The following is a 24,452-nucleotide window of genomic DNA, read 5'->3' as shown; positions in this document are numbered from 1 at the left end:
ATCAGTCTCTACATGCTAGCTGTGTGATGAACCAGAAATATATCCAGAGTGAAATTTAACAATACACTGTTTCTCGTACCACTGGTTAATAGCAAATGGTGGACAAAAAGTTTTTAATCATTAAAAGCCGGCATCCTCTTAACATAACTCAGACACTCACACACTCCAGACTTTAAACTTTGTCTGTAATCTTGATGAGACTTCTCTCTCCTCCCGTCATGCTCTGTCCCACTTCATTTTGCTTTTCCTCATGGGTTTCCACCTGCTCAGAGCTGGTGTTGTGATAAGGCGTCTTCACTTGCAGCTTAATGAAAGCACTCCTTTAACAAGGTGCAGGTTTGCCAGGCTCACATGGTGTATCTCTTGGCAGGAAACACATCAACCAGACGTGGTTAATGTGGAGTAAAGGCATTGTTTGAGGAAAGAGTCAAAGCTGCACACTTCTTTTGAATTGTTCTGCCAGCTGGGAGGAAACTAAATTAGCTCACTGTTAAAGCTGTGAGTATGTGAGGGCTGTTGGGAAAAGGAAAGAATCACATCAGACAGAAGCGCAGAGGGTCTTAATCTTCAGACATGTAAGTCTACTGATTAAACAGTGAGCTGTGAGTCATTAGTCAAGACCTGTCCAGGTTTGTGTACACAGAAACTGGTCTATCTGTGTGTGCAGAATATAAATGAGCCATGGAGAGATCGCAGTAATTCTGCCTAATCCTTCGTATCAGGACTCATCTCTCCTCTTTCTTTACCTTTCTATGGCAGCATTAGTGAGATGGACAAGTCTGCAGCAGCTGTTGTTTGTCTTTGCTTTATTTCTAAAGCCATTTGCGGTTCAGCTTTACAGATGAAGACATCAGTGCAGTGAGATATTGGTTTGTAATGAAATAAAATCCTTGGGGTCACGCTGGTGCTGCTTTCATTTTCAATTAGTTTTGGGAAGTTTTTCTGTCATTTGTTTCTCTTTCTGTCTGTCAAGGTCACTCTTTGAAATGTCCAGATATACTAGCTTTCATAGACTTTCTTTGACTAAATGGTGCTTTATGTTGGATGATTATGTAAGAGTATTAACGTGTTTATTTAAAGGGATAATTCAGTCATTTTTTAAATTTTTATTTATTTATTTATTTATTTGGGGGGGGGGGGGGATACCAGTTGCTGTATTTAGACTTGAAATGAAATGTTGCTTCCTAAGTGTTGACAGACAATGAATACAATAAGGACAGTATAAAAAAATATAAATATACTGTGTTTGAAATGAATAATACAAATACTATTGGCAGAAATATTTACATGGAATATTGCACAAAAATAGCAGCAGTCTAACAAAGAAGCACCAGTGAGTAAAGTAAGGGTTACAAATTAAATTTTAAATATTTATATATTTAAATAATATGGGTATTTGGAACTTGTCAATAGAAAATGTGTTACCTCTTCATCAAGAAACTGGTCAGGGAAGCATAATTGAAGCTATGCAATCAGCCACCGCAGACATAGGCAGTCAAACTTGATCCTCCCTATAAACCAATGTATCAAGAGTTTTGATTTATGTGTGTTTCAAATAGAATAGAATATAACTTTATTGTCATTGTAACAAGTACAACAAAATTGAAGTCACAGCAGCAATCAAGAAAACAAAAGTAAGAAAGTGTATAGAAAGTGCAAAAAAGTCCATAAGAAAATAGATGATGACAGCTTGTCCATCATTCTCTAGTTCAGCCAGCCTCCACCTCCACAGGGTCCAGGACTGAGCTTCTTCAGCAGTCCGTTTAGTCTCTGTCTCCTAGACAATCCTGTCTGTTCACAGCAGGTGAAGCTCTTCCAATGTGGCGTTGGTGTCTAATGTTAGCTGTGTTAGCCATGTCTGTGAATAGCATGATGCTACTCTGCCCTCTGGTATTCCCTCTGCTGCTGGGTTAGCACATCTAGCTTGTCTATCTTATTGGAAATAGATCATATGTGCCCAATAACGATGGTTGGAAGGCAAGGTCCATGTCGTCACTTCTTCTTGGCTCACACCTGAGAACCAGCACATCGTCCTCACCTCCTTCTCCTCACGTTATGGGAAGACATCAGGCCTTAGACCAGTTAGCAATGACATTCTAACTTGTGTAAGGCCTGATGTCTAAACAAAGAGCTGCTGCAAAAGTCAGCCATAGCCAACAAGGCGGCGCCTAGCCTGACAAAATAAAGACACAAATGTTGGTCATTACATGGGAGACAAAGTAACAACTAAAGAATTTTTCATTTTGGCTCATTCCTCTCTAACAGCGAACACTGCGCAATTTTTAAGGTAAACAGTGTAAACAATTAAAAATATAACATAAGAGCCAAATGAAACACTCCCCCTGGGCTGTTCTGGTTTTATTAGCCATCCTAAAGTAACTGTCTTCAAGCATTTGAGCCTATTGAAATCTGACAAACACACTTTGCAGCTGCTGCTTATGAGTATGCTGAAAGTTTTGAATAGATGGTTATATTTTTAACGAGAGACCAACTGTTGTCTGAGATGATACCCGTGATGGTTCATTAGTGATTAATGTTTTGTAAGTAAATCTGGATGGCATATAAGTTCAAATTGACTCCTTGTCGACATAAAGAAGCATATTTAACTTTACTGCCAGCACAGCATCTTGAAATATTACCTCCATTGGACATAACTTTCATAGTATATGTCCTCATTCCTTACTCCATTGAATCCATTAAGCCATTCCTCCCCATTTTAAAGCTAAGTGCCACTCTGGTGTCATAAATCTGTGGAAAGTACCCCTGAGTCTATGGAGTCAGAGATAAAGCTGTCAGAGCGAATCCTTGCATCTGTTTGAGGATGTCGTGTCTGAGAGGAAAAAAAAAAGCCAGGGGAGGGTTGCAGTGGGAGAGAAACAGAAGTGGTCAGTAAAGAGGCAGAGAGAGTTGGGACCAGTCAGAGAGGGCAAAAACAAAGACAAGGAAAAAGTCCAACAGTGAAAGAGGCAGTAGACACTGATGAGAGTGGAATGAGTACAGAATTGATTCAAGATGTTAAAGTTTTGGTGTCAGGGAGAGGTTAACAGCTGTTCTGAACCTGGACCAGTCCTCTCTGAGTTTGGATGGAATCCACTTTGGCCAGAGAGGGTCATTTTGGGAGCCATTCATTGTTCAATTGTCACAGCTTGTTTTCTAGAAATAGAAGCCTAGGGGTCAACAGGCTGAACTCTGGATTTGTTGCATGAAAGGAGCAGTATGTTTGAAAAACTCACTGTAAAGCTGTGCAGAGCATTCACCAAATAAATACTGTTAAGTGTGGCAGCTTTCGTTTCCTTTTAATGCAGTTTTATTTTTACCCCCATTTTAATACAGTATTAAGCCTAAAACGTCAATACATTGCATTCCAGGCTTGTACCTTTGATAAATCATTTAATTTAGAGGGTGGAAATGATTATTATGGTGGTATTTCTGCACTGATTTAAAACCTGACAAACTAGAGATGTAATTCAGGGGTGAGTTTTCAAAATCATAAATTGATCTATGTGGTGTCAACAAAAGGTTCAAAAACATCCTAGAGAGCAGTTCTGGACATTCTTCCACCAAAAAAAAAAAAATTAAGTGCTGCTACTTAGCCTGCAAAGCTCTTTCTACAAGACAGCAACAAATGAGGGTCTGTCAAATCAAAATTCTTTATTCAAACTTGTTTAAATAATGTGCAAGATGTTTGTTTAAATGTTTAGTTTGGGTTTCTGTTGGTATCACAGTATTTTATATGACATTTCTACCATTTTTAACCAATTCAAGAATCAGTCCCATTAAATTGTCAAATGGTGTAACAACAAAGCATGACAAGCATTAAATAATTCACTCTCCTGGAAGAAGGATAAGTATTCCTTATAAGCCAAGTCGACAGGAGCTTGATGCCCTTCTCTTAATTTTTCTTTCATTGGTGACACTTTTGCACTTTAATATGACTAATTTAGCTCCAATATAACAAAAACCACGTTTCCACCAAGCAGGCTGGTTCGGTTCGTCTCACATTGCACTGACTCATTCCGAGACAGATCCCCAAATAACCGAGATGAGCCGTCCCACTTTTTGGGACCCCTTCATATGGGTGCCAAAGTGAACCGATCCGCTCTCGGAAGGTGTAGCAACACACTGCAGACCGTTGATTAGTCAAAAGAATCGTCACTTACCCCGACAGCGGCTGCATTTCTCCTGGCAGCACACAGCCTCCTCTGAAACAAAGCTTGATAGCATTTTGTATCAAAGGGCTACATGCCAATCACAGAGAGGACGAAATTCTGCATGTCTTTCATCTATGCTCTTTGTTTACTGTGTTGCGTTTTTCTTCGTTGGATTTATTAGCGGCGTACACCGTGTCGCGCTGCTACCGCATCATGCTATTGTTTAACAGTGGCTGTCGGCATCCGGCTTACACGCCGCCTACCACGAGAGGGCACAGTTTTGCTGTGGAAACAGGATCAGGCTTAACTGTACCAAACCGTACCAAACCGTACTGAACCGAACCGGACTGCTTGGTGGAAACGCGGCTAAAATGATGCTTGAAAGTTGTCATTAATACAACTGCTTAATCTTAAACAGAGGCAGATTAACAGGTGAATTTTGATTCAAATGTTGACTCTTGATCAATGTTATCAGTCGGTCAATGAAGGAACTTTGACTTTTGACTCGTTTTTGAACATTTTTTCTTCATATTTACAACATGACATGTAGCATGGTTAATAAAGATGATATATGTGTAGGACACACAGGCGGCCAGAGATCAAGGAGTAAACAGTGAACTATAACCTTTGCTGAAGGTCATGCCTTGTGTTTTGCTAATATTTTCCTATGTCTACCTTGAACCAGCTCATAAATGATGTGATGTCAAATATTGCTGGGCGACTTGTTACAATTTACAGTCTATGATGTTAGTAATTACATTAGGCAGGAGGAGCCACAAACCAGGAGCTTTCATCAGGACTCAAAGTGAAGATCTTCATGGCTGATGATAAGGTAGTCAGCAAAGGAGGTTGGTTAGAAGATTGGCAAACACACTGATTGTCCCTTTAAATGGGGTCATATTTAGCATACTCATGAGAAGAGACCACATCGACGCGTGTATATAGACTGTTAAGTTCTCTGTCTTTTCTTTTGTCCCTCCACATGGCGTTTTAACATAAATTAATAAAAAATAATAATAATATAGGCAGAGGAGGTTGATTGATGTTGCCATTGCCTCTTAACGGTAAATGGTTACACAACTCAACACCTTCCATGTAGCATCTTCTGAATCCTAATGCAAACCCGTCTTAGTTGATGTGTCTGATTCTTTGAATAAGAAATGTGTGGATTTAAACAATAGTTACTGTAAGATTCTCACTTCAAAAAAGAGTACTTCATATGTCAGTGTGGGTGGATAATTCACTTTTATTATCATGCTATTGTTATGTCACAGCTGTGACAGGTCTTAAGACAAATACTGAACATTACAACATAATTAAACTCACACACAATACAAGTTATTTATCATGAGTAGAGCAGATGCCCTAAAAAAGACATCACAGCAAGATGACAATGTTAAATCTCAGTATCAGGCGAATGTAAGAGGAGAAGTAGCCTCCTTATTTTAGGTCCAGTGATTGACAACATGCGGATGATTGGCACTCTGCTTGGCCACACACGTCAGTCACATCATTATTCGCCGTGTTGGTGAATAATGAATGTCAGTCATGTATAAAGCTAAAATAAAAATGTAGCTGTCATTGTAGCTCATTGTATCTCATTTTTCTTTGTTAGACATACGGAGCTGATTTCCTCGGGATAATAATTCAATCTTAATACAGTGATGTATTAGAGCACACTGGCTCAGTGTCACTCACCTTTCAGAGGAGGAGTAGAAGAAGAGGAGCTGAAGTTATTCTTCCTGACCAAAGTTTGTAATGATTGAATGATTCTGCTGTCAGATCACATCCTGTGGGATACATTGTGATGGTTTTATTTCATACTATTTGGTCACTTAATATGCATTACATCTTCTTACCTACAGGGTGAGATTGAAACTGCTCATCCAACATATAGCTAGATTTTCTTGGCATGAGATAATGAGTGGGTTTTACAAATGTGCAGCCAGTTAGTGTGTATGCTCTATAAATTAACAAGATAGAAAGGTGGATTCATTTACAATAATGCATGTAAATTAAGATTGTCCAATTGAGTCTGAAATAATGTGTCGAAATGATATTCCTTGATTTAGTCAGATCTTAAAAAAAGACTTAGTAATTTTCTACAATGCAGGATTGGGGCCACACCTTTTTTTTTTTTTTTTTTTTTCAAAATTAAGACTTAAGATTAGATTAAAAATCTGATTTACAAATATAAGTTTTTAAAAGTCATAACATGTGAGACTTAAATTGAAAAAAGTAGTTAAATTCAAATTAAAAGATTTTTAAAAAATTGTACTGCCACAAAGTTTAAGTAAAATTAAGAAGAGGTGAATAGAACTTGAATCTTATAAGAAAGACATCTTAATTTTAAGCCATAGCATATCTAAAACATCAGTTTTGTAGTAAGTATCACCCAGCCCTATGCACTAAAATCAACTTTAATCTCATTCATAAAGGTATTTTCCCTTCTTATTCATTTTATTGTATTTTATTTTATCTGCATGACCCTAATCCTCTTACATATCCTTAAATCTATATTAGAGCTTTTCGTATTCTCACAATTTTTTGACATGTGTCAGTCATGGCACTGCTATGCTCTTACACATAAAGAGACACTGTAAAAAGATGGAGATGCTCTGTAGTTTAATAAGATTGAGTAGCAGAATAATAATAAGGTGAACAAGCAGGAGGACAAGGTTAAGGATCTTTCCTGTTATCCGTGATGCAAGCAGCGGTTGTTCTCACATCAATCCTGAGCGACTGTTTCTAGCTGGCTTAGTTACAAACCTGCAGTCATAAGGTGGCCCTTAGCACTAGTAATTGTGTGTATGTGAGTGAATAATGAGGCTTAAGTGGCTCGGTGAGATGTAATGAGCTTAGTGAGGTGATGAGTGGAGTATGTTGTTGATGTTGGTAGTGTCTGCTGGATGACACGCAGTCACCATCTGGTCAAATACAATCAAAGGAGACTCATTGTTATTGATGTAACGTTATAAGGTTTATTTAGTATGGAAATGCTCTGCTCTTATCCCTTTATTGGTCAGAAGTACAGGGAATAAGGCTGTAGGAGGTAAATAAACTCGAACAGAAACATTTTATTTTGACATTTAGGTTTATAATTATTCACAATTCTCTCCAAATTCAAATCAAACGCCGTCTCATGCTGTAATCGTGAGTCATTTAGTAATAATCACTCTGAAATTAACACAAATGCATGGTCTTATGTGAGTAACACAGTCTTTAAAGGGGGGCTTTCTCACGATGCTTCCTCTGTTGAATCACTGTATGCTGTTTGCCAGCTCAGCGGTACTCTTTCCACAGACAGTGCTCTGCAGTAAACACTCACTCCAACAAATGACAAACACTACAGCATCCAGTGAGGCCGTTAAAGGCCATGTTTGATGGTGAGCCACTCTTTGATGTGTGAGTGCAGTTCCCCCAGCCCCAGTTGTTTTAAGGGCTGACAGTGTGAGTGAAAACTTTCCACAGACATCACACCGGGTTGAGTATTGTGTAGTTAATTTGTAATTATTTTGGGCTGTTTGGATTGGCTTGTGGGCAGAGACTGAGTCAGGGTGACTCCTGACTTCACTGTGGAGGATTTGCCGCACAGTACATCACTGTTTATGTACATCTTGATCGTAGACACATCCTATTTCAAATCGTTTTTGTTTGTTTTTTAATAAGTAAGCATGTGATAATGGTGCAAAGATAAGCCCACAAAAAACCCTTTGACTGCGTAACACCCACCCACCTCCAAAGGTTAAATATGAATGTTTGTGTAATGTGAGCCACACACATTGGACTGATAGTGAGTCACTGTGGCAGCTTTAGTCCTAAAATAATCACAGACTCTACTAAATTGGCATGAAGCAAGCAAATTTTGTCTGTGAATTAATGAGTGTCTACACAGGCCCTTTTGGGAAGCTTTTTTAATAAGAGATGAATATTCCAACAATCTGCAGCCTACTTCTTGTTAATTATGAGTGAAATCAACATGTTTGAGAAACGGTGCTTTATGCAGCATGTTAGGAATTCATCTCTGTTACTGCTAAAGGACAGGGTCAGGTTGCATAGCTGGTTGAAATCCAGCTGTATTACGAGCTGTAACACACTTTCTCCACAGAAAAAACATCATTCAGTGTCATCTGCCTTCTCTATTCATGCTCTTTGCTCTGTCTAGTGTTGACTGTGTGGATATTAGTGTATATAATCTTTACATTTCTTTGCTGTGTCTCTATATCAGTGTGTGCTTTGTGATTGAAAATGATTAATGCTCTTCCCCCTGTCATAATTAAAGAGTTGGAACTCACTTCACATTTCACTGAGAGTTAATTTTAATCTAGGTGCACATCTTGTTGGAGGCAGCTCGTCCTTGTGTGCAGAATGAATAATGGAAAAAAAATGATGGGTTGTGAATGTAAGTGATGATATGAATCATCACAGCTCTCACTTCAGCAATCTTACAAAGCTCCCTACAAATAGAAAAGGATGAGGAAACTTTTTGTTTGTAAGAATGCGACATAATTTCTCACACGTGTCCTTATGTTTCAGAGCAGGGATCTATATCTCAGACGTGTTTCACATGTTTACCTACCTCTCTCCCCAGGTTAACACAGCCATGCATGAAGCCAAGCTGGTGGAGGAGTGCGATGAGCTGGTGGAGATCATCCGTCAAAGAAAGCAGGTCATTGCTGTAAAGATCAAAGAGTCCAAGGTGAAGTATTCCCAGGTCTCTTTCATGCTTTCCCAGATTCAGGTCTTGCTTGTTTGAGCTTGACTCATGGGTATTTATTAAGTTAAGACCGTTATATTGTCACAATTTTTATTTTTAGGCTGATTTTGGGAAGGAGGTCTAAGTGTATGAGAAAGAAAGCTGAATATGATCAATGAATGAAACCACTGACCTTTTTCCTTGGCTTTTAAACCACCAATTTTTAAGCTGGTTATTGGTTTGCTAACTGTTTTTCTTTTTTGTTTGACAGTAGGCTGGTGTTCAAGGGGCTGTGAGGAGTTTGAAAGGGATCTTGAAAAAGTCTCCCTTCTAGATATATGCCTTATCGTAATCCAAAATGAGATTTTTAGCGCCAGATTATTTTAAATTGCTACTTCTTAGCTTCTAGTTCTTGTCATCCAGAACTGGATTGATCTACGGCACATCTAGGTCTCAATGACAACACCACGCCGGCTGATAGCAATTAGTAGAGAGAAGAGATAAAACACAGAATTTGTGTTTTGTCTCTGCTAAAACGATTTCTTTGACTAATTTTGTAGTAGTGATGAACACAGGAGCCTAATTCTCAGACAGAAAAAGGACAGAAGAACAAGAGAAAGCTAAACGGGTGATGAGTGATAAAGCCTGAGCTAAAGGCTAATTAGCCTTTAGCTACCCTTGAGCTGTTTGTGATAATGTCTCATCTCAACCCACATGCAGCAGTTTTTCTGTAGTGGTCTGTTTTCAATTTGAAAGTCTATCAATAAAATGAAGAGTGAGATTATGTTAACTCTACTTGGTAGATGACTGACAGGACATAGCTAACCAGGATTCACTAACGTTACACATTATGGACATGTCTTAGAGCACCGGTCTGCCAGCTGTGCTAAATATAAACAGCTAGTAAACTACTTACAAACTAACAGTGTTTACTTGTTTACTTGTCACATTAGCCTACAGATACGTCAGAACATTGGGCTGCAGATATGGCTAACACATAGCCGGCTACTACAACATTTACCTGTAGTCACGTTTCAAACAAACCACTATACTGATCCCTTACCCCAGCACATTGTACCCAGTAAAATTTTGTCTTGAACAAATTTAATTTGTTTTTATCCGATCTCCATTTAATTCCAAAGCAAGCACACGCTTTGCTGAAAGTATTTTACCACAGTGTGTGGAGACTCCGGGCCACAATGTGGCAAGGGAGTGCAATTAAAACAGATCCTCCTCATAGCATCTTTAAAGAATTATGTAGTTTAATCAGTAACATATTACTTGGTACCTCACACACTGCTGGATACACCCTTGATGGGAAAAATAAGGTTGAATACTACTAAAATAACTTGCTAAACCTGATTTTGAGCTGTGAGTTTGCCTCTACAAGCTACCAGTTCAACAGTTTATTTGGTCATAAGATTCAGTTAGGATATTATGAAGGAACAATGTGAGGTTCAAAAAAAATAATGAGAATTTAGCCAAAATAGTTCAACTCAAAAAGTTTTATTGCATTGAAACCATCCATATACTTCTTTACAAACTCATCTCTAGCTCACAGCCCACTCCTAGACAAGAAGTGCATGTGTGCCTGACAGTGAGTAGGAAAATGGTAGTGCCATGGAAAGAAAATACTCATCATCCTGGTCTCTTACTGCAGTGTTTTTAATAGTCTGCCTCTGTATTTGCCCACTTGTTTACCTGGCCATAAAAAAATAACATGGAGGAATGGAAAAATTGGAAAGAGAAAGACGCACACTCTCCTTTCTGTATGCGCCAACCTGAATGTGAGTCTGGAAAAACTCTGAGATGGCAGCAGAGACTGTTGTGAGAGTCAGAGACCTCCTGTACAGATGTGTGTCAGTGTGTGCATGTGTGTGTGTGTGTGTGTGAACACATGCCCCTGTGTATATGGGTGGACATCTCTCCATGAGTACCCAGAGTTTCAGGACAGAGGTGAACTTTAAATTTACTCTCCCAGCAGTGAAGTTTTTAGCTCTTGTAGTAGATCCTATGGGGCTAAAAAAAAAAAGAGTTCAGTCAGACATGAAAGATTTCCAAACGGTGAACACGAGGCCTGAACAAGGTGTATGTTTGTCAGAGAGAGAAAAAGAGTGTGTCAGAGAGTGTCCGCAGTGATTGCAGACAAAGAGCAAGGCTGCATCTCCGGAGAGTCTGGCTCTGTAAAAGGCTGTCTGGTAGAGGAATGCACCAGAGGAGCGCTTGATTGATGTCAGCCTGCAGGTCATGTGTTAATATTGAGGGCTGTTTAAGGGTCAAAACAGGTGGAGGAAATGAAATTTGAGATTTTCAATGATCACAGGTGTGCCAAAATGGATTTTGAGAGGAGGGGAGACCACGAGAGAGATCACATAAACACAACTTGTTCTCAGGCATTGTAACAACCTCCTACTGCTTTCTGTGTGCGTTCTGCACCACGAGAGTGAGGAGTAAACTTGGAGGTGACTGCCACTGAGTAACAGGATTATTCAGGCTTGATCATGGCACAGCTGTGCAAGGTGCTCCCATCCTCTGTCTCTCTATCTCGCCTCCTCTAACGAGCTCTGTCTCTCTCTGAGGAGGCTCTGCAGACATGCCTAATCTCTCCCTGCCAAAACAAACACACACGCACAGTATTCCCCATGTTCAGCTGTGTGCAGGTGTGTTGTTTTTGTGTGTATCTGCTTGTCCTTCATTCTTCTATGCCTCTCTTTGCCTCCTGTTATCCTGTTTAAGCTCATCAAGAACAGATGTGTTTGATCACTATTTTGTTTTTTTGTTTATCTACAAGGTTACGTGTGACATTGCCAGACTAACCCACAAATGCAAAATCATCTTGACTATCCCAAATGGCCTTTGACACAACTGTGTAAATCTGCAAAGAGGCCAAGCAACAAAAACTCGGGCACAATAGACTTACAAAGTGTGTGACTTTAACAGAGAAGACTGCTCTTCACCTTCAGATTTACCATAACCACAATCTCATCATAATCTACTGTAGGCTGCTAAATATGAACATGGTCTCAGTGATGTCACCTGTTGCTTCCTGAAGACACAAGCCAAAACATTCATCATATGAGAAATGCTAACTCTAGTTAGCTTTTGACTATTCTAAAAATCGATGCAATGCACCCACCTGTCAGTCAAATCATCTATACTACTAACTTTGTCCAGTTATTCCTTAACAAGTCTAATTTCTGCGGTCCAAACCCATCCCAAAACACACAAGATGAAAATTTTTGTCATCAAACTGTTCTTTTAACACCGGTGTTTCAGGCATCTCCTTGGCTCTAAAAGACAGCCTCAAGTGGACACTCGAGGAAGTGCAAGTTATTACACAGCTTCACTGGCTTTCACTTTTCAACACTGGAAGCTTGTTTCCTTCTATTTAGTAAAAGACAGTTGTTGTCAATGTGGTGCAAGGTTGACTGTGTGTTGGAAGTTGAATGAGGATATTGATACAGTTATATTTATTTAAATAAGGACAAAAATAACAAAAAACAAGTCTCACTGGGTCCAAAAGTAGCAAAATCTGTTGATCAGTCCTCCAAAACTCATAAATTAATACATGTCATTGTCATCTTTGTTCAAAGAAACAGAAGTGAAGAAGTGACAACATAGCTTAATGTATGAGTACATGTTTAGAGTTATTTTGGGTCACCTTAAACTTTTTGTGCTTCTTATCCAACAGAAGTGCACTTCCCACAAAGATAACTGTTAAAAAGCTTAGTAAGTAGCTTTCTGTCCCAGACGCTCAGTCAGGAACTGGGAAAAGGGCTTTTGGGAACTCTGCACTCTCAGCCTGGAATCAGTTGCAGAATGACTTAAAGCTCAAAGAGCTGGGGTCCCCAAATGTGTTGAAAACTCAAATGAACTGAAAGCAGTTTCTATAGGATGTTGATGTTTAAGCTCAGCTGTTTGAACAATTGATAAAAAAAAAAAGACTCAAAGATTGCTCTGTTTTTAATCCAAAATGTTGTGTTTTGTGAATTGTACTTTGCTTCTCTTTGTATTTCTGTTTGTCCAGGTCTCACTTAAAACAGGTTTTTAACCTCAATGGGATCAACCTGGTTAAATAAAGGTTCAATTAGAAATTGAATTGTTTAGAAACTTTTACATTTAACACTTTTTTTAACTGCTAAAATTTCTATTAACCACTTTTTTACAGTAGTCCATGTTGGTACTGCTATTCAGACATTTACAAAAATGTCTCTCACTCCACGTCCTTTGCTTTCAGAAAAGAGAATCTCTTTAAACTTGTTGATTTTAAGCTGTATTGAGGAAAAGCTGAGTGAGGAAATGAGTCAGATCAAGATAGACACCTTGTTTGCACTTTTGTATTGATCTAGACAAAAGCAAACATGCAAGCTCATTTATTGAGCACTGAATCAATTTTTCTTCTCATAAATCAAGTCCATCCTTGCAACTATCAGAAACAAAACATCTTTTGATTTCTTGCACTGAATTATTTTCTTAAAGCTGATAAATTGTCCCACTTAGAGAAAATACTTACATTAATACATTAATGAATGATACTTTAATTTAAACTCAATTTTGACTCTTACAAACAGGCTGTTAATGTGATAAACAGTATTAAAGCTTGGATTGAATATTGATTGTTATTTTTCAGCTTTAGATGAGACAGTCTTCACACAGAAATAGGCACCAACACACACAGATGCAGAGACCTTGTCATATTGTGTATAATTCTGAGACAGAGGGAGTAATCATTTCTTGAATCACTTTTTGCAGCACATGCGGCTGAATAATAACCAATATTAAAACTGCTTTGCTCCTCCCATGAGTCTGGGTGATAACTACCTGCTGCTCGTTTTCACAGTTAAAAAAAAGTTGGAAGAGGTAAAATTAGTTATATGTTCTAATAAATCTGTCATTTATAATACCAAAGCAAAATTAAAAACTGAGGTTGGATTCTTAAAGAGCCTATATCCTGGCTAAGAGCCACTCTGGTTGTTTTCTTTAGTTTTGTTTTTGTTCTATATATAGAAGTGGCTGTCTGTCTCTAAAAGTACCAAGGAATAAGACAGTAGCATTAACTTTACCTTATTGTGTGTCTTGTGAACGTTTGTCGTGGTTTTGTTTGATCATGGTTGCTAAAATGCTTTTGACTCTGCATTAGAAAAATGATTTTTACTTTACTGTTTACCTTTCGTTGTTAGTTCACAGGCTGACAAGCAGCCTGCGTTATTTCCTGTAGAGCACTTCATCAACTCGGTCCATTCAAGACTCAGGAAGAGAGCCGTAATGAAGATAAATGGATTACTTTGATTTTAAGTAGGCAAAGAAAGGCTTCCCTATGCTCGGCTGAAATGAAATGCAGCCTGTTGATAAATTACATTAGAAAAATATTTTTTTACTGAAGTCAGTCTTTGTCTCATCTGACCGGGCTGACCGACTTTCCTCCTGATAAGCATGTGTTTTTTAAAGATGATTAAAAAGAACTTGTTTCCTTCACTTTCTTGTGGATATTAGCTAACAATACATCACTGACATGTTATGCTGCCACATGTTGATAAAGAGCCATGGGAAGCTTTAACTCTAACTTTATGACCAGATGTCTTATATGTTCCTTGTGTCCTCTTGCTTCTAAGTTATCAGTGTGACACAGACTTCCTAGATTTATAATCCGGTTTGATAAGGTAGACAAAAGACAGGGTTAGATTGTTTGTTAGATTGAAGGTGGTACACTATCTGTCTACACTAGGGTGGCCAACCAGTCGGAGACCAAGAGCCTCAAAAATCACCATGGTACTACAAAGAGCCACATCATGCACGTGGTCATACAAACACACTTCCTCTCACACATATATAAAATGACATAAAATGAAAAACGATACATTTCCAATTTTAAAGGGAGATTTATTGTGTTTATATGTGTGTTTATATTAGTATTTGGAGCCGTTGCAAAGACAAATGTCTATCTATCTATCTATCTATCTATCTATATATATATATATATATATATATATATATATATATATATATATATATATATTTATATATATCTTTCTATCATCTATCTATCTATCTATCTATCTAGGTATGAGCACATGAGCTATAGAGAAGAGTACATGTAGAGAAGAGAAACTGAAACTCAAATATCAATCTCATCACTCAAATATTGATCAATACTGATCCTAACTTTGGCATTAGTGTATCAATATTTTAGATTGATCGGCACACTGTTACTCATAACTTTGTAGTGGATAGAAGAGCCGCACACCAAAAGGCAAAGAACCACATGCGGCTCACGAGCCACAGGTTGGCCATCCCTGGTCTACACCTAACATCTACTTTAAATTCAAAACTTTGGGGTGCTTTACATGACAATAAATTATCATATACTCTGTCAAACTCTGTCAAATGTAAATTTATTGTTAATGTTCCAGTAGAAAAATGTTGGCAGTGAACCCATCTTTGACAGCCTCTGTGTAGTTTACTTATATTTTTATGGACAGGCTCCTCGTCTTTGTAACTTTTGTGAGAAATAGATTTGTGAATGGTTTTTCTACAGTTTTTAAGTACCAACTAAAGAAAAATATTTGCTTATTTCCATGTGAAAATGTCTTTTTAGACTTTATATGAGCCACATTCACCTGACCAGTCCAGAAAAATGTCTTATTTAAAGTTCTTTAAAGACAAAAAGAAGAGAAGGTCTGGATTGCTTATCACAAGTAAAAAAAAACTGCCAATGGAACAAGAGAAAAGTTACTTGTATTAAGACAATATTCTAGTTTTGAGCAAATTATCAAGCAAATTGTTCTTGTTCCATTGTAAGATTTTTTTCTTTTTACTTGTTACTAGCAAGTCAGACCTAATTTTTGTCTTTCAGTAACTTGAAATAAGACATTTTTCTTGACTGATCAGTTGAATTAGGCTCACATCAAGGATAACAAGGCAATTTTTACTTAAGACCAAAACACTTGATAAAATTTTAGTTTTTTTATACTGTGTTAAAAATAAGAAAATCGTGAGCTGATTGTTGCAAAACATTTAAATGGATGGTTTGAACATGATATTTTGATTTTTGTTGCCAATCAGTTTTCAAAGAAGCTGTTAGCCGCCCCTCCGAACACACCACTGCCTTTCTCACTGCTTTCACAGGTTGATTTTTTTGTTATTAAAGTAATCACACAAGTTTCAAGGAATCCATAACATTTGATTTGTGTCATTATCCCTTTTCCCACAGAGTGTTTGTGTTTGTTCGGTTTTCCTCCACACTTATGAGGCTTTAGTACTATGACAACTTGTTGGCTTCACAGATCTCAGCTGTGTCAAGGGTGACAGGGTAGGAAAAGCTTAAATAAGTTTGTCTCAAAATGTGTTGAACATTTATTTTACTGATGTCACTGTGATGCAAACCTCATACAGAGATTATTGGAGCATGTTTAAATGTATCTCTGAGGTATACAGAGCTTTGAGAGATATTTTTCCAGAAGTGGAGCAGCAGAGGTGATGTGAGTTGCCATTAGCAATTTTGGAAGTTATTTTCAGGCACAGGAGACGAGCATAACAGATCAATAACAGCAGGGACTGCTTTTGTCTGAGTTCCGGGAGCTGTGATGAAAAAAAGGAGTTCAGCTTAAAATTTGTGCACAACAGATAAGAAGTGGTTTGTGGCTTTGACTGCCGTAGCTAATATTTTCATAGATATCAGTCTGTTTTATTTCTGTTCTTATTAATAGACAAAGTGAACCGTCTAGTCGGGTATTCCTTTAAGGCTCACACAGAGGGCATAAATAGAAATAAGTGTTGCAGCACAGCAGCATGATCTGTGTTTGTGTGTTTTCCAGGTGATGAAACTGCGCAAGTTGGCTCAGCAGATCGCAAACTGTCGTCAGTGTCTGGAACGTTCCAGCGCCCTCATCACGCAGGCCGAGCAGAGCCTGAAGGAGAACGACCACGCACGCTTCCTTCAGACTGCCCGAAATGTAGCAGAGAGGTGGGTGACACAGTGCAGACAGACAGAGAGCATTCTAACATCATATACAGTGAATACTGCATTTTTAAGTTGTATGTTTTGAAAACAGTCACTGTTTCCTTGGCGCTTGTTTAGGAAGTGAAAACACACATGCATGTGCACTCTGTCAGTAACTAGCAGTAACCTAAGGTAGGCTAGTTCCATCCAGCATGGATAAAAACAAAGTTTTATCTATGCTATGCTTTAAGTTAAGAATGAAGTTTACGACAGGAAGCAGCTGATCTTATCGCTGCTGTACACCGCCGCTGAATCTTCTCCTCGTATGCAGCACCAGTATTGACCTTGCTGAACCGTCACTGCTACATCTGTGGTACATCTTTTGAAACGTTGCAACAGTAAACACGGATGAAAAGTGTTCTGAAATGAAGTTGTTGGTGCAGCCAGCGCCAAAAAGAGAATTTATTCTTCAGGCCTTAAATCTCCTACAACCACGTTAACTGTATTGACATTTTTTCTTCTATCCAATCTTTGAGGAGGGTTGAATCAGATATATATCAAACCCTTTAAGCTCCTGGGATCCATATCAGGTCATTTCTGGGGCTGTACCTGCCGTTTTTCTCTTCCTACCTGCACACCTCTCTAATACCTGAATCCTTGCTTTCAAACATGGACCAGCAAGTTTCTCACATTTTTTATCACACAGACAACACTCTGCAGCTGGTGTTTTTATAAATACCGCTGTGTGTTGTTTTCTTTTTTTCCAGCACTTGCCCTGGCAGTTTATTGAGCGACTGGCTTCTCTTCACTGAGGAGCAAAAGTCTTAAGGACTAGAGCCAGTGTGTGCTGCACTCTGTAACTCTGCCAGCTCTGTGGTTCAGGCTGTTTCCTGCCGCAAACGGTTCAGTGATGCTGGAAGCAGAAGTAGGCGGCCCGTTTCCACAAATCTGTGCACACTACAGAGGCAGTCTGTCAGAGCGTGTCTGATCTGTTGTGATTGGATCAATCTCTGGGTTTATATGCTAAGTTTTAAGACGTCAAAATTTCACTCATTTCCTACTTTTCTCTTTCTCCTCTTTCTCATCTTCCTCTTTCATTCCCACCCCATCCACCCCCTCACCTCCTTTCTGCTCCTGCTGTCTCCTCACATGTTCCACCTCTTCATCACCTTTCATCTCTTTTACTCTTTCCCTCTGATCAAATCATCTGACCTCTCGACCCTCTCCTGCTCCCTCACCTGCCCACCATACCCTACTGACATTTCATTTCCTGCACCCACGTCATGGCCGGCTGTAAAGGGTTGCCATGGCGACGGCCTCTTCCCAGGTACTCATCCCTGACGTCAACCTGAACGAGGCGTTTGACAACTTCGCCCTGGATTTTTCCAGAGAAAAGAAGATTCTGGAGGGGCTGGATTATTTAACAGGTGAGCTGTGTTGGTTTTAGTGGAATGACCCTTTACATTGATTATTATCATTACTAAAGGGAAAAGCTTTCAATTCAAGCTTCTACAAGTCATTTTGTGATTCCCTCCACATCCAGCTCCGAATCCTCCATCCATCAGAGACGAGCTGTGCACCGCCTCCCATGACACCATCACTGTCCATTGGACGTCCGAGGACGAGTTCAGCGTCACCTCCTACGAGCTGCAGTACACCATCTACACTGGGCAGACAAACTTCATCAGTGAGTTATTCGAGCACCAGTACTCAAATTTTCACTTTATCTCAAATGTGCATCTTAAACACTGACATGTCACATTAATTTTTAATCAAAATTACAGCAAAAGGGATCAGATGCTTTGTCCAAGTTCTGATGCCTCTTGTTTTAGCCTAAGTTGATGAGATGATGTGTTTTCCATGTTTCATTAAAGGTAGAGGGTATTTCTCTTCCAAAAAAATTAAAACGCACAACTACACCCAATCTAATGTGTTTTTTCAGGCTTTAGTGCTGAATACCTGTACGGCACCTCTGGGGACTGGACTTTTTACAGAACTCCCTCGCATCAATAGTCTGGCAGTCATAAGCCTCTGAGGAAAAAAAAATGCAACTTTCGAAACAATAACACAATGCTTCTCTCAGAAAGAATACATTTAATCAGAAACATTTAACAGCTGGCTGCTTCTGCTTCTACAGCTTGACTTTCTGTTTAAATTTCTTTCTTTCATGCTTTATCTAAGCAATTAAGGGATGGGTACTAAATTAGGCACTTTCATAGGTACCGAGTACGGAATTCCATCAAAAGTAGCGGGTACCGATTCACATAAAATCAAAAGGTACTATGTTTAGGTACCTAAATCCTTGTGACTGTGAGGGGGTGGAAGAGTAGACGGTTTTCTATGCTGGACATGAACACAGTATTACAAGGTTGTATATTGAAGAATAAATATGTTGAATTGAAAAATTCTATACTAGTTCAGATGTGAAAGGTACCCATCGCTAGTTGTGACTCGTGCGAAAAATGTAGAATTCTCATTTAGTTCCTCAATGTATCTGTAATTTAGCTCAGTAAAGAATAGAATAGAATAGAATAGAATAGAATAGAATAGAATAGAATAGAATAGAATAGAATAGAACTTTATTGTCACTGTAACAAGTACAATGGAATTGAAGTCACAGCAGCACTTAATAAAACAAAAGTAAGACCGTGTATAGAAAGAGCAAAAAGGTCCATCAGAAAATAGATGATGACAGCTTGTCCATCATTCTCCAGTTCAGCCAGCCTCCACCTCCACAGGGTCCAGGACTGAGCTTCTTCGGTCATGCTCCATCTCTGTCTCCTAGATCCTGTCTGCTCACAGCAGGTGAAGCTCTTCCAATGTGGCATTGGTTTCTAATGTTAGCTCCGTTAACCATGTCTGTGAATAGCATGATGCTACTCTGCCCTCTGGTATTTCCTCAGTTGCTGGGTTAGCACAGCTACCTCATCCATCTTATTGGGGATAGATCTTACGTTCCCAGTAGCGATAGATTGAAGGACAGGTCCATGTCGTCACTTCTTAGCTCACACCTGAGAACCAGCACGTCGTCCTCACCTCCTTCTCCTCACCTTGTGGGAAGACATCAGGCCTTACACCAGTTAGCATTGACATGCTGCAGGCTGCTAACAGCTGATTTTCTCGTGTAAACAATGCAGCTATGGTTACATGAAGGATCTCCAGACAAACACAGGAGAAAAAGTAGTAAAAATATCACTGAAGCCACAAAAAGTTTGGTGTCCATGACCAACAAATGAGCCATACAAAGTAATGAGCCACTCCAAACACAAAGATTACGAAAAAGAGACGAAAAAATTACAAAAAACTGACAAAGGAGAGAGAGCTGCTGCAAAAGGCAGCCATAGCCAACAGGGCGGCGCCTAGCAACAAAAAGCAAAGCCTGACCCATCAAAAAGTAGCCAGAAAATTCTAACTTTGGGATGTTAATTAACCCTTTTAAAAGGACTTGAGGGACTTGAGGACTTTCTAAGTGATTTTGAAAAGTCTCTCTTTTTGATATATGCCTGATAGTAATCCACACTTTAAAATAAGATTATCACAGCCAAAATAGGTTATTCCTAAATGATATTTCTCAGCTTCCGGATCAGGTCAGAAAGAGCTGGATTGAGTAACGACACAGAGAAGAGAGATCTGTGTTTCCTTTGCTCTGAACATTTTCTTGGATTAACTTTGTAGTAATGGTGGACACTAAAGCTGGACTGTCTGATAGAAAAAGGAAACGAGAGCAGAAGAATTGATAGTTACAACTCCAGCTCAAAGAAGCTCGGATGCAATCAGTAGCATTAAAATCGTCATATTGACACCACACGCTTTGTATGAAAGCCCCTTGAAGAGGTCACACCTCTCATTCATTGAATGTGGCAAATCAGGCCTTAAGTCTGGCTTAAAATGGTACAGCCTATCAAAGTATGTGCACAAGGTTTTCTTTGTCACTATTAGGCAAATGATTATACCCACAGCTACACACTCGCCCTAAAACAAGCCTGAGAGAAACACCATGTGCACTGACTTCTCTGCACTAACAGAAAGAACTAAATTGGGGCACCACAATACTTTCTGTATTTCTCCTCCTGATATTCACAAGTTCAATATTTAATACAAACCCTTTTGCATAACCTAGATTTTCTGTCCAGTTTCAGCCTTTGTTGTCTTCCATGCTTTTATTTATAGAGACAGAGCTGAGTTATTAAAACTACTTGTTAAAAAAATAGGCCATACAGCTCATATCACAGGGGGCTTCTCAGAATGGTTTCACTGTTTGGTGTCTGCTATTTGTTCAAACAGAGAGAAAACTGCAGAAACAGAGAATGAGAGAGTAAAATCACTGCTGCACTTTTTAAAATGGGACTATTTCTCTCCAAAAGAATTTTTAGATTTTTTTTGGTCATCTCATGCTTCTCTTTGTGTATTTTACCTCAATGAACAGAAATTATATTGCATTTTCTGGAGAAAGTTGTTGGACTTCATTTAGCTTTTGGATCAAACGACTTGACTGTGCCACTTAGTATGCAGCACTTTCTTCATCATCTGGAAACTAAAGCTCTGGAAACGTCTTTAGCTGAAGTGAAACTAACAGTGTCTGGACAGATTTATGCCACTCTAGAAATTTTTCTGCAACTTTTCTTATATTCCTGCCCAGTTAAACTTCAATCTTCCTCTTTAGTTTGTCTCTTCACATACGGAAAGATCCTGTTATCTCACCTGAAAACCTGAGTCATGTTCTTGAAACTCTGTGGCTGAAGCTTTGTGGAACAGGGCGTTTAAAGGACCATTGTCATGAATCTTCATTTGTTGAAATGTTGCCTATTCAGACTGATTCAGAGTTCATTAACACAAATCTAGCAGCCATCTGCTGCTCAGCATTACTTCTCATTGTCTGTCTGTGCATAAATAAAGGGACAGACAGTTTGCAGCAGAGGAGGAGGAGGAGGAAAAGAGGAGAGCAGGTGAAATTCAGAGTGGATAATGGTAACATAGGAGAGGTGAAAATTGGCACTTATCACTGATGTGAGGAGAAAATGATTAATGTACATAATGGTGCACATTCAAGCATTTGCACACACTCTCACACACACGTACACATGCACACATACACACATACACACATACACCTGTGCCTCTCCACCTACTTTCCCTTCTTTGATCCTTTCATCATCTCCTCTTCCCCCTGCAGTCTGACATTTCTCTGTCTAACCGAGCAACTCAAGTGCCCCAGACATTTGAAACATCAGGATACATTTCAGCTGTTAGTCTGAGTGACTCGGATGTTCAGCCGCGTGCTGCCACAGAGTCCTCAGAGATTTGTGGGAGAAACTGAGAAAGAGAGAAACCCATTTAGCCTGCCACGCTATTTGAGTTTTTACCATTGCATTTTTCCCTCTGACTTTTCAAGTGGCTAAATGCTCCCACTTGAGTGCAATCCTCCCTCTACCTCTCTCTTGCTCTCTGACTCTTTCCCTCGCATGGCCTCATCCTCAGACTTGGTCAGACTCTGCATGTTGAGAGTGTAAAGGTCTGTGGGGTCTTCTGAACCCTGCCTCTGCAGGATCATCCAAGCACGGCAGCAGAAAGTAGAATCCCTGGTGAAACCAAATACCACTGTGAAGCATTAGCTCCCCAACTGGAACAAAAGGACCACAAATGGTGATGTCTTCATTGTGACTGTGAGGCAGAAACCTGAGATGTTTTGCTAGGTGCAAAACTGTACTTTTCAAGAGTTTACGCCTGAGTATTTGCCAACCAACAAGCATCAGCAACTATCCTGCACATCATCTCCTATAAATATATGTTTTATCTCTTTGCAAGAGCAGACAGAAAAGACCATTTGCTCCTCCTTCCAGTTTCTCCTGGGTTTTTATCAGATAAATACTGTGCAGAAATAAGTCTCAAAAAAAAAAAATCAAACTTCGATTTTAATATTCGTCTCAGCTTTACCTGAAGGTAAAAGTAAAATAAACACACCAAAAAAATTAGGCAGTTTGACTTTTCATCTCTTTAAGTTATAGAGGGATTCTATAATGAGGGGTACATTTCATGTCCATGGGATATACTTATTAATTTTACCATGCATACATTTCAAGCAATGGCCAATTTTACAGTGGGTCATTTTCACTTTAATTTTTCATTTACGACAGAAAGTGAGTCCACTATTTATTTAGCTAAAAATGCAAATCATGTGTTGCAATTTGCAGTTTTTGTGCTGTCCAATTTTCAAATGTCAAGTTTGCTCTTGAAAATTAACACTAGAATACACATTTGTGTATACTATTTGTTTAAAATAATTTTTAAAACATGACAAAGCTGTTTTAAAAACTATTTTAATAACTATTTTAATAATTTAAATGGATAAAATAAATCACTTTGTGTGTGTCAGAGAAATCCGTGTGACAGATTTTGTCCTGTCAATTGTGTTACACGTGATTTTTGTGCCATAATTATTTTAAATTTGGGCTGAACTGTGATATAAATAATGAGGGACATTTCTAGAACACAATCTTACATAGACATGTTGTCTAACTCTAAATTTAGTGTATTAAAGATTTACGTTGAAAAAATAGTCACAACTTTTGTCCATAACACGGTTGACAAAATTATGCTCCAATTTTTTTTAATACCTAAATATTTAAGAATTAGTTAGAACTGAAGCTTGCAAACTAATGGATTTACTACATTACAGGTCTATCATTTGCAATCAAATAGAATATAAAACAAAAAAAGAGCATTTTTTTCACTTTTTTGTATTTCTAAACTGTACCCTTGATTATAGGATCACTCTGTAACTCCTCTGCTTCAGAGACTTGTTTCAAATGTGATAGCTTCTTCATCCAGGCCTGTGGTGGAAAGTCTCGTCTCTTCACACTACGGCATCATTTTCTGCTCTACAGCCATTTTGTTATTTCACATCCTTCCCTCACGGCCCGTGGCTATCATATTTATAACTACTATCCCATTAAACCAACAAGGTGTAGAAGCCAAATAGCCGCAGTATCCTCCACGCTCATCTGTTTTCCTGCACCGCTCAGCTGAAGCAGCTTATCTGTATCTGTCCGGACCAAAGAGAAGTCCAAATCCCCCGCCCCCACTCCCACTGACTTCAAACAACATTTTTACAATTTTTGTTGTCAGTTATTTCATTTTAAAGGAGGTCTGCGTGTTAATCACAGCAGAAATATGTCTGCCTGCTGGCTCTGGCTGACAGCTTCATCAGTCTTCATGTGTATTCATGAGCACTGCGCTGTGGTGCGGTATAAATATGATTATCACAGGTGAAAAGCAGGATCCAGGTTGGTGTCAGGACAGCCTGGAGTTTTAAAAAATCCCCCCTCTCTCTTTAACTCAACAGGGCATCTTTCAGAATAAGAACAAGATCGGTCTGTTTGTTGAAAAGATGAATTCGAAGGCGTTGTGTTGCATCATCAAAGAAAATCCTTCCTGCGTTTCCAGGATACTTTGTCTCTCTGTTTCCTTCACCCCTATCTTCTCCACACACACTGACGCACCCAAACACACAAACTGTACTTACATAAGTACACTTAATGCCTGGTTAGACACAAGCTGATATATTTCCCCTCCTATTTTTTTCTTTTCTTTTCACATTCAGTTACCCCTCCATGCTTTGAAGTCACACTGCTCTCCAAAGCAGCTTTGCTTGTGTCAGAAAACTCTC

At 38.9% G+C, this 24,452-nt stretch overlaps 1 protein-coding gene across 4 annotated transcripts in view; it reads left to right on the top strand.

Moving 5' to 3' along the window:
* The window catches only part of mid2 (midline 2), a 159,946-nt gene that overhangs the window by 113,420 nt on the left and 22,074 nt on the right, over positions 1 to 24,452 (top strand). For all 4 annotated transcript variants that reach the window (XM_074674167.1, XM_074674168.1, XM_074674169.1 and 1 more), the window contains 4 exons: positions 8,743 to 8,850; positions 16,662 to 16,810; positions 18,086 to 18,213; positions 18,330 to 18,473. In XM_074674167.1, the coding sequence (XP_074530268.1) occupies positions 8,743 to 8,850; positions 16,662 to 16,810; positions 18,086 to 18,213; positions 18,330 to 18,473 (529 nt within the window). The remainder of the gene's footprint in view (positions 1 to 8,742; positions 8,851 to 16,661; positions 16,811 to 18,085; positions 18,214 to 18,329; positions 18,474 to 24,452) is intronic.

Source organism: Halichoeres trimaculatus, unplaced genomic scaffold (genome assembly GCF_033239565.1).
Source record: "Halichoeres trimaculatus isolate MK-OKI-2021-1 unplaced genomic scaffold, fHalTri1.1 fHalTri1_scaffold_7, whole genome shotgun sequence".
Classification (NCBI taxonomy): Eukaryota; Metazoa; Chordata; class Actinopteri; order Labriformes; family Labridae; genus Halichoeres; species Halichoeres trimaculatus.
This window is presented reverse-complemented; position numbering and strand designations above follow the sequence as displayed.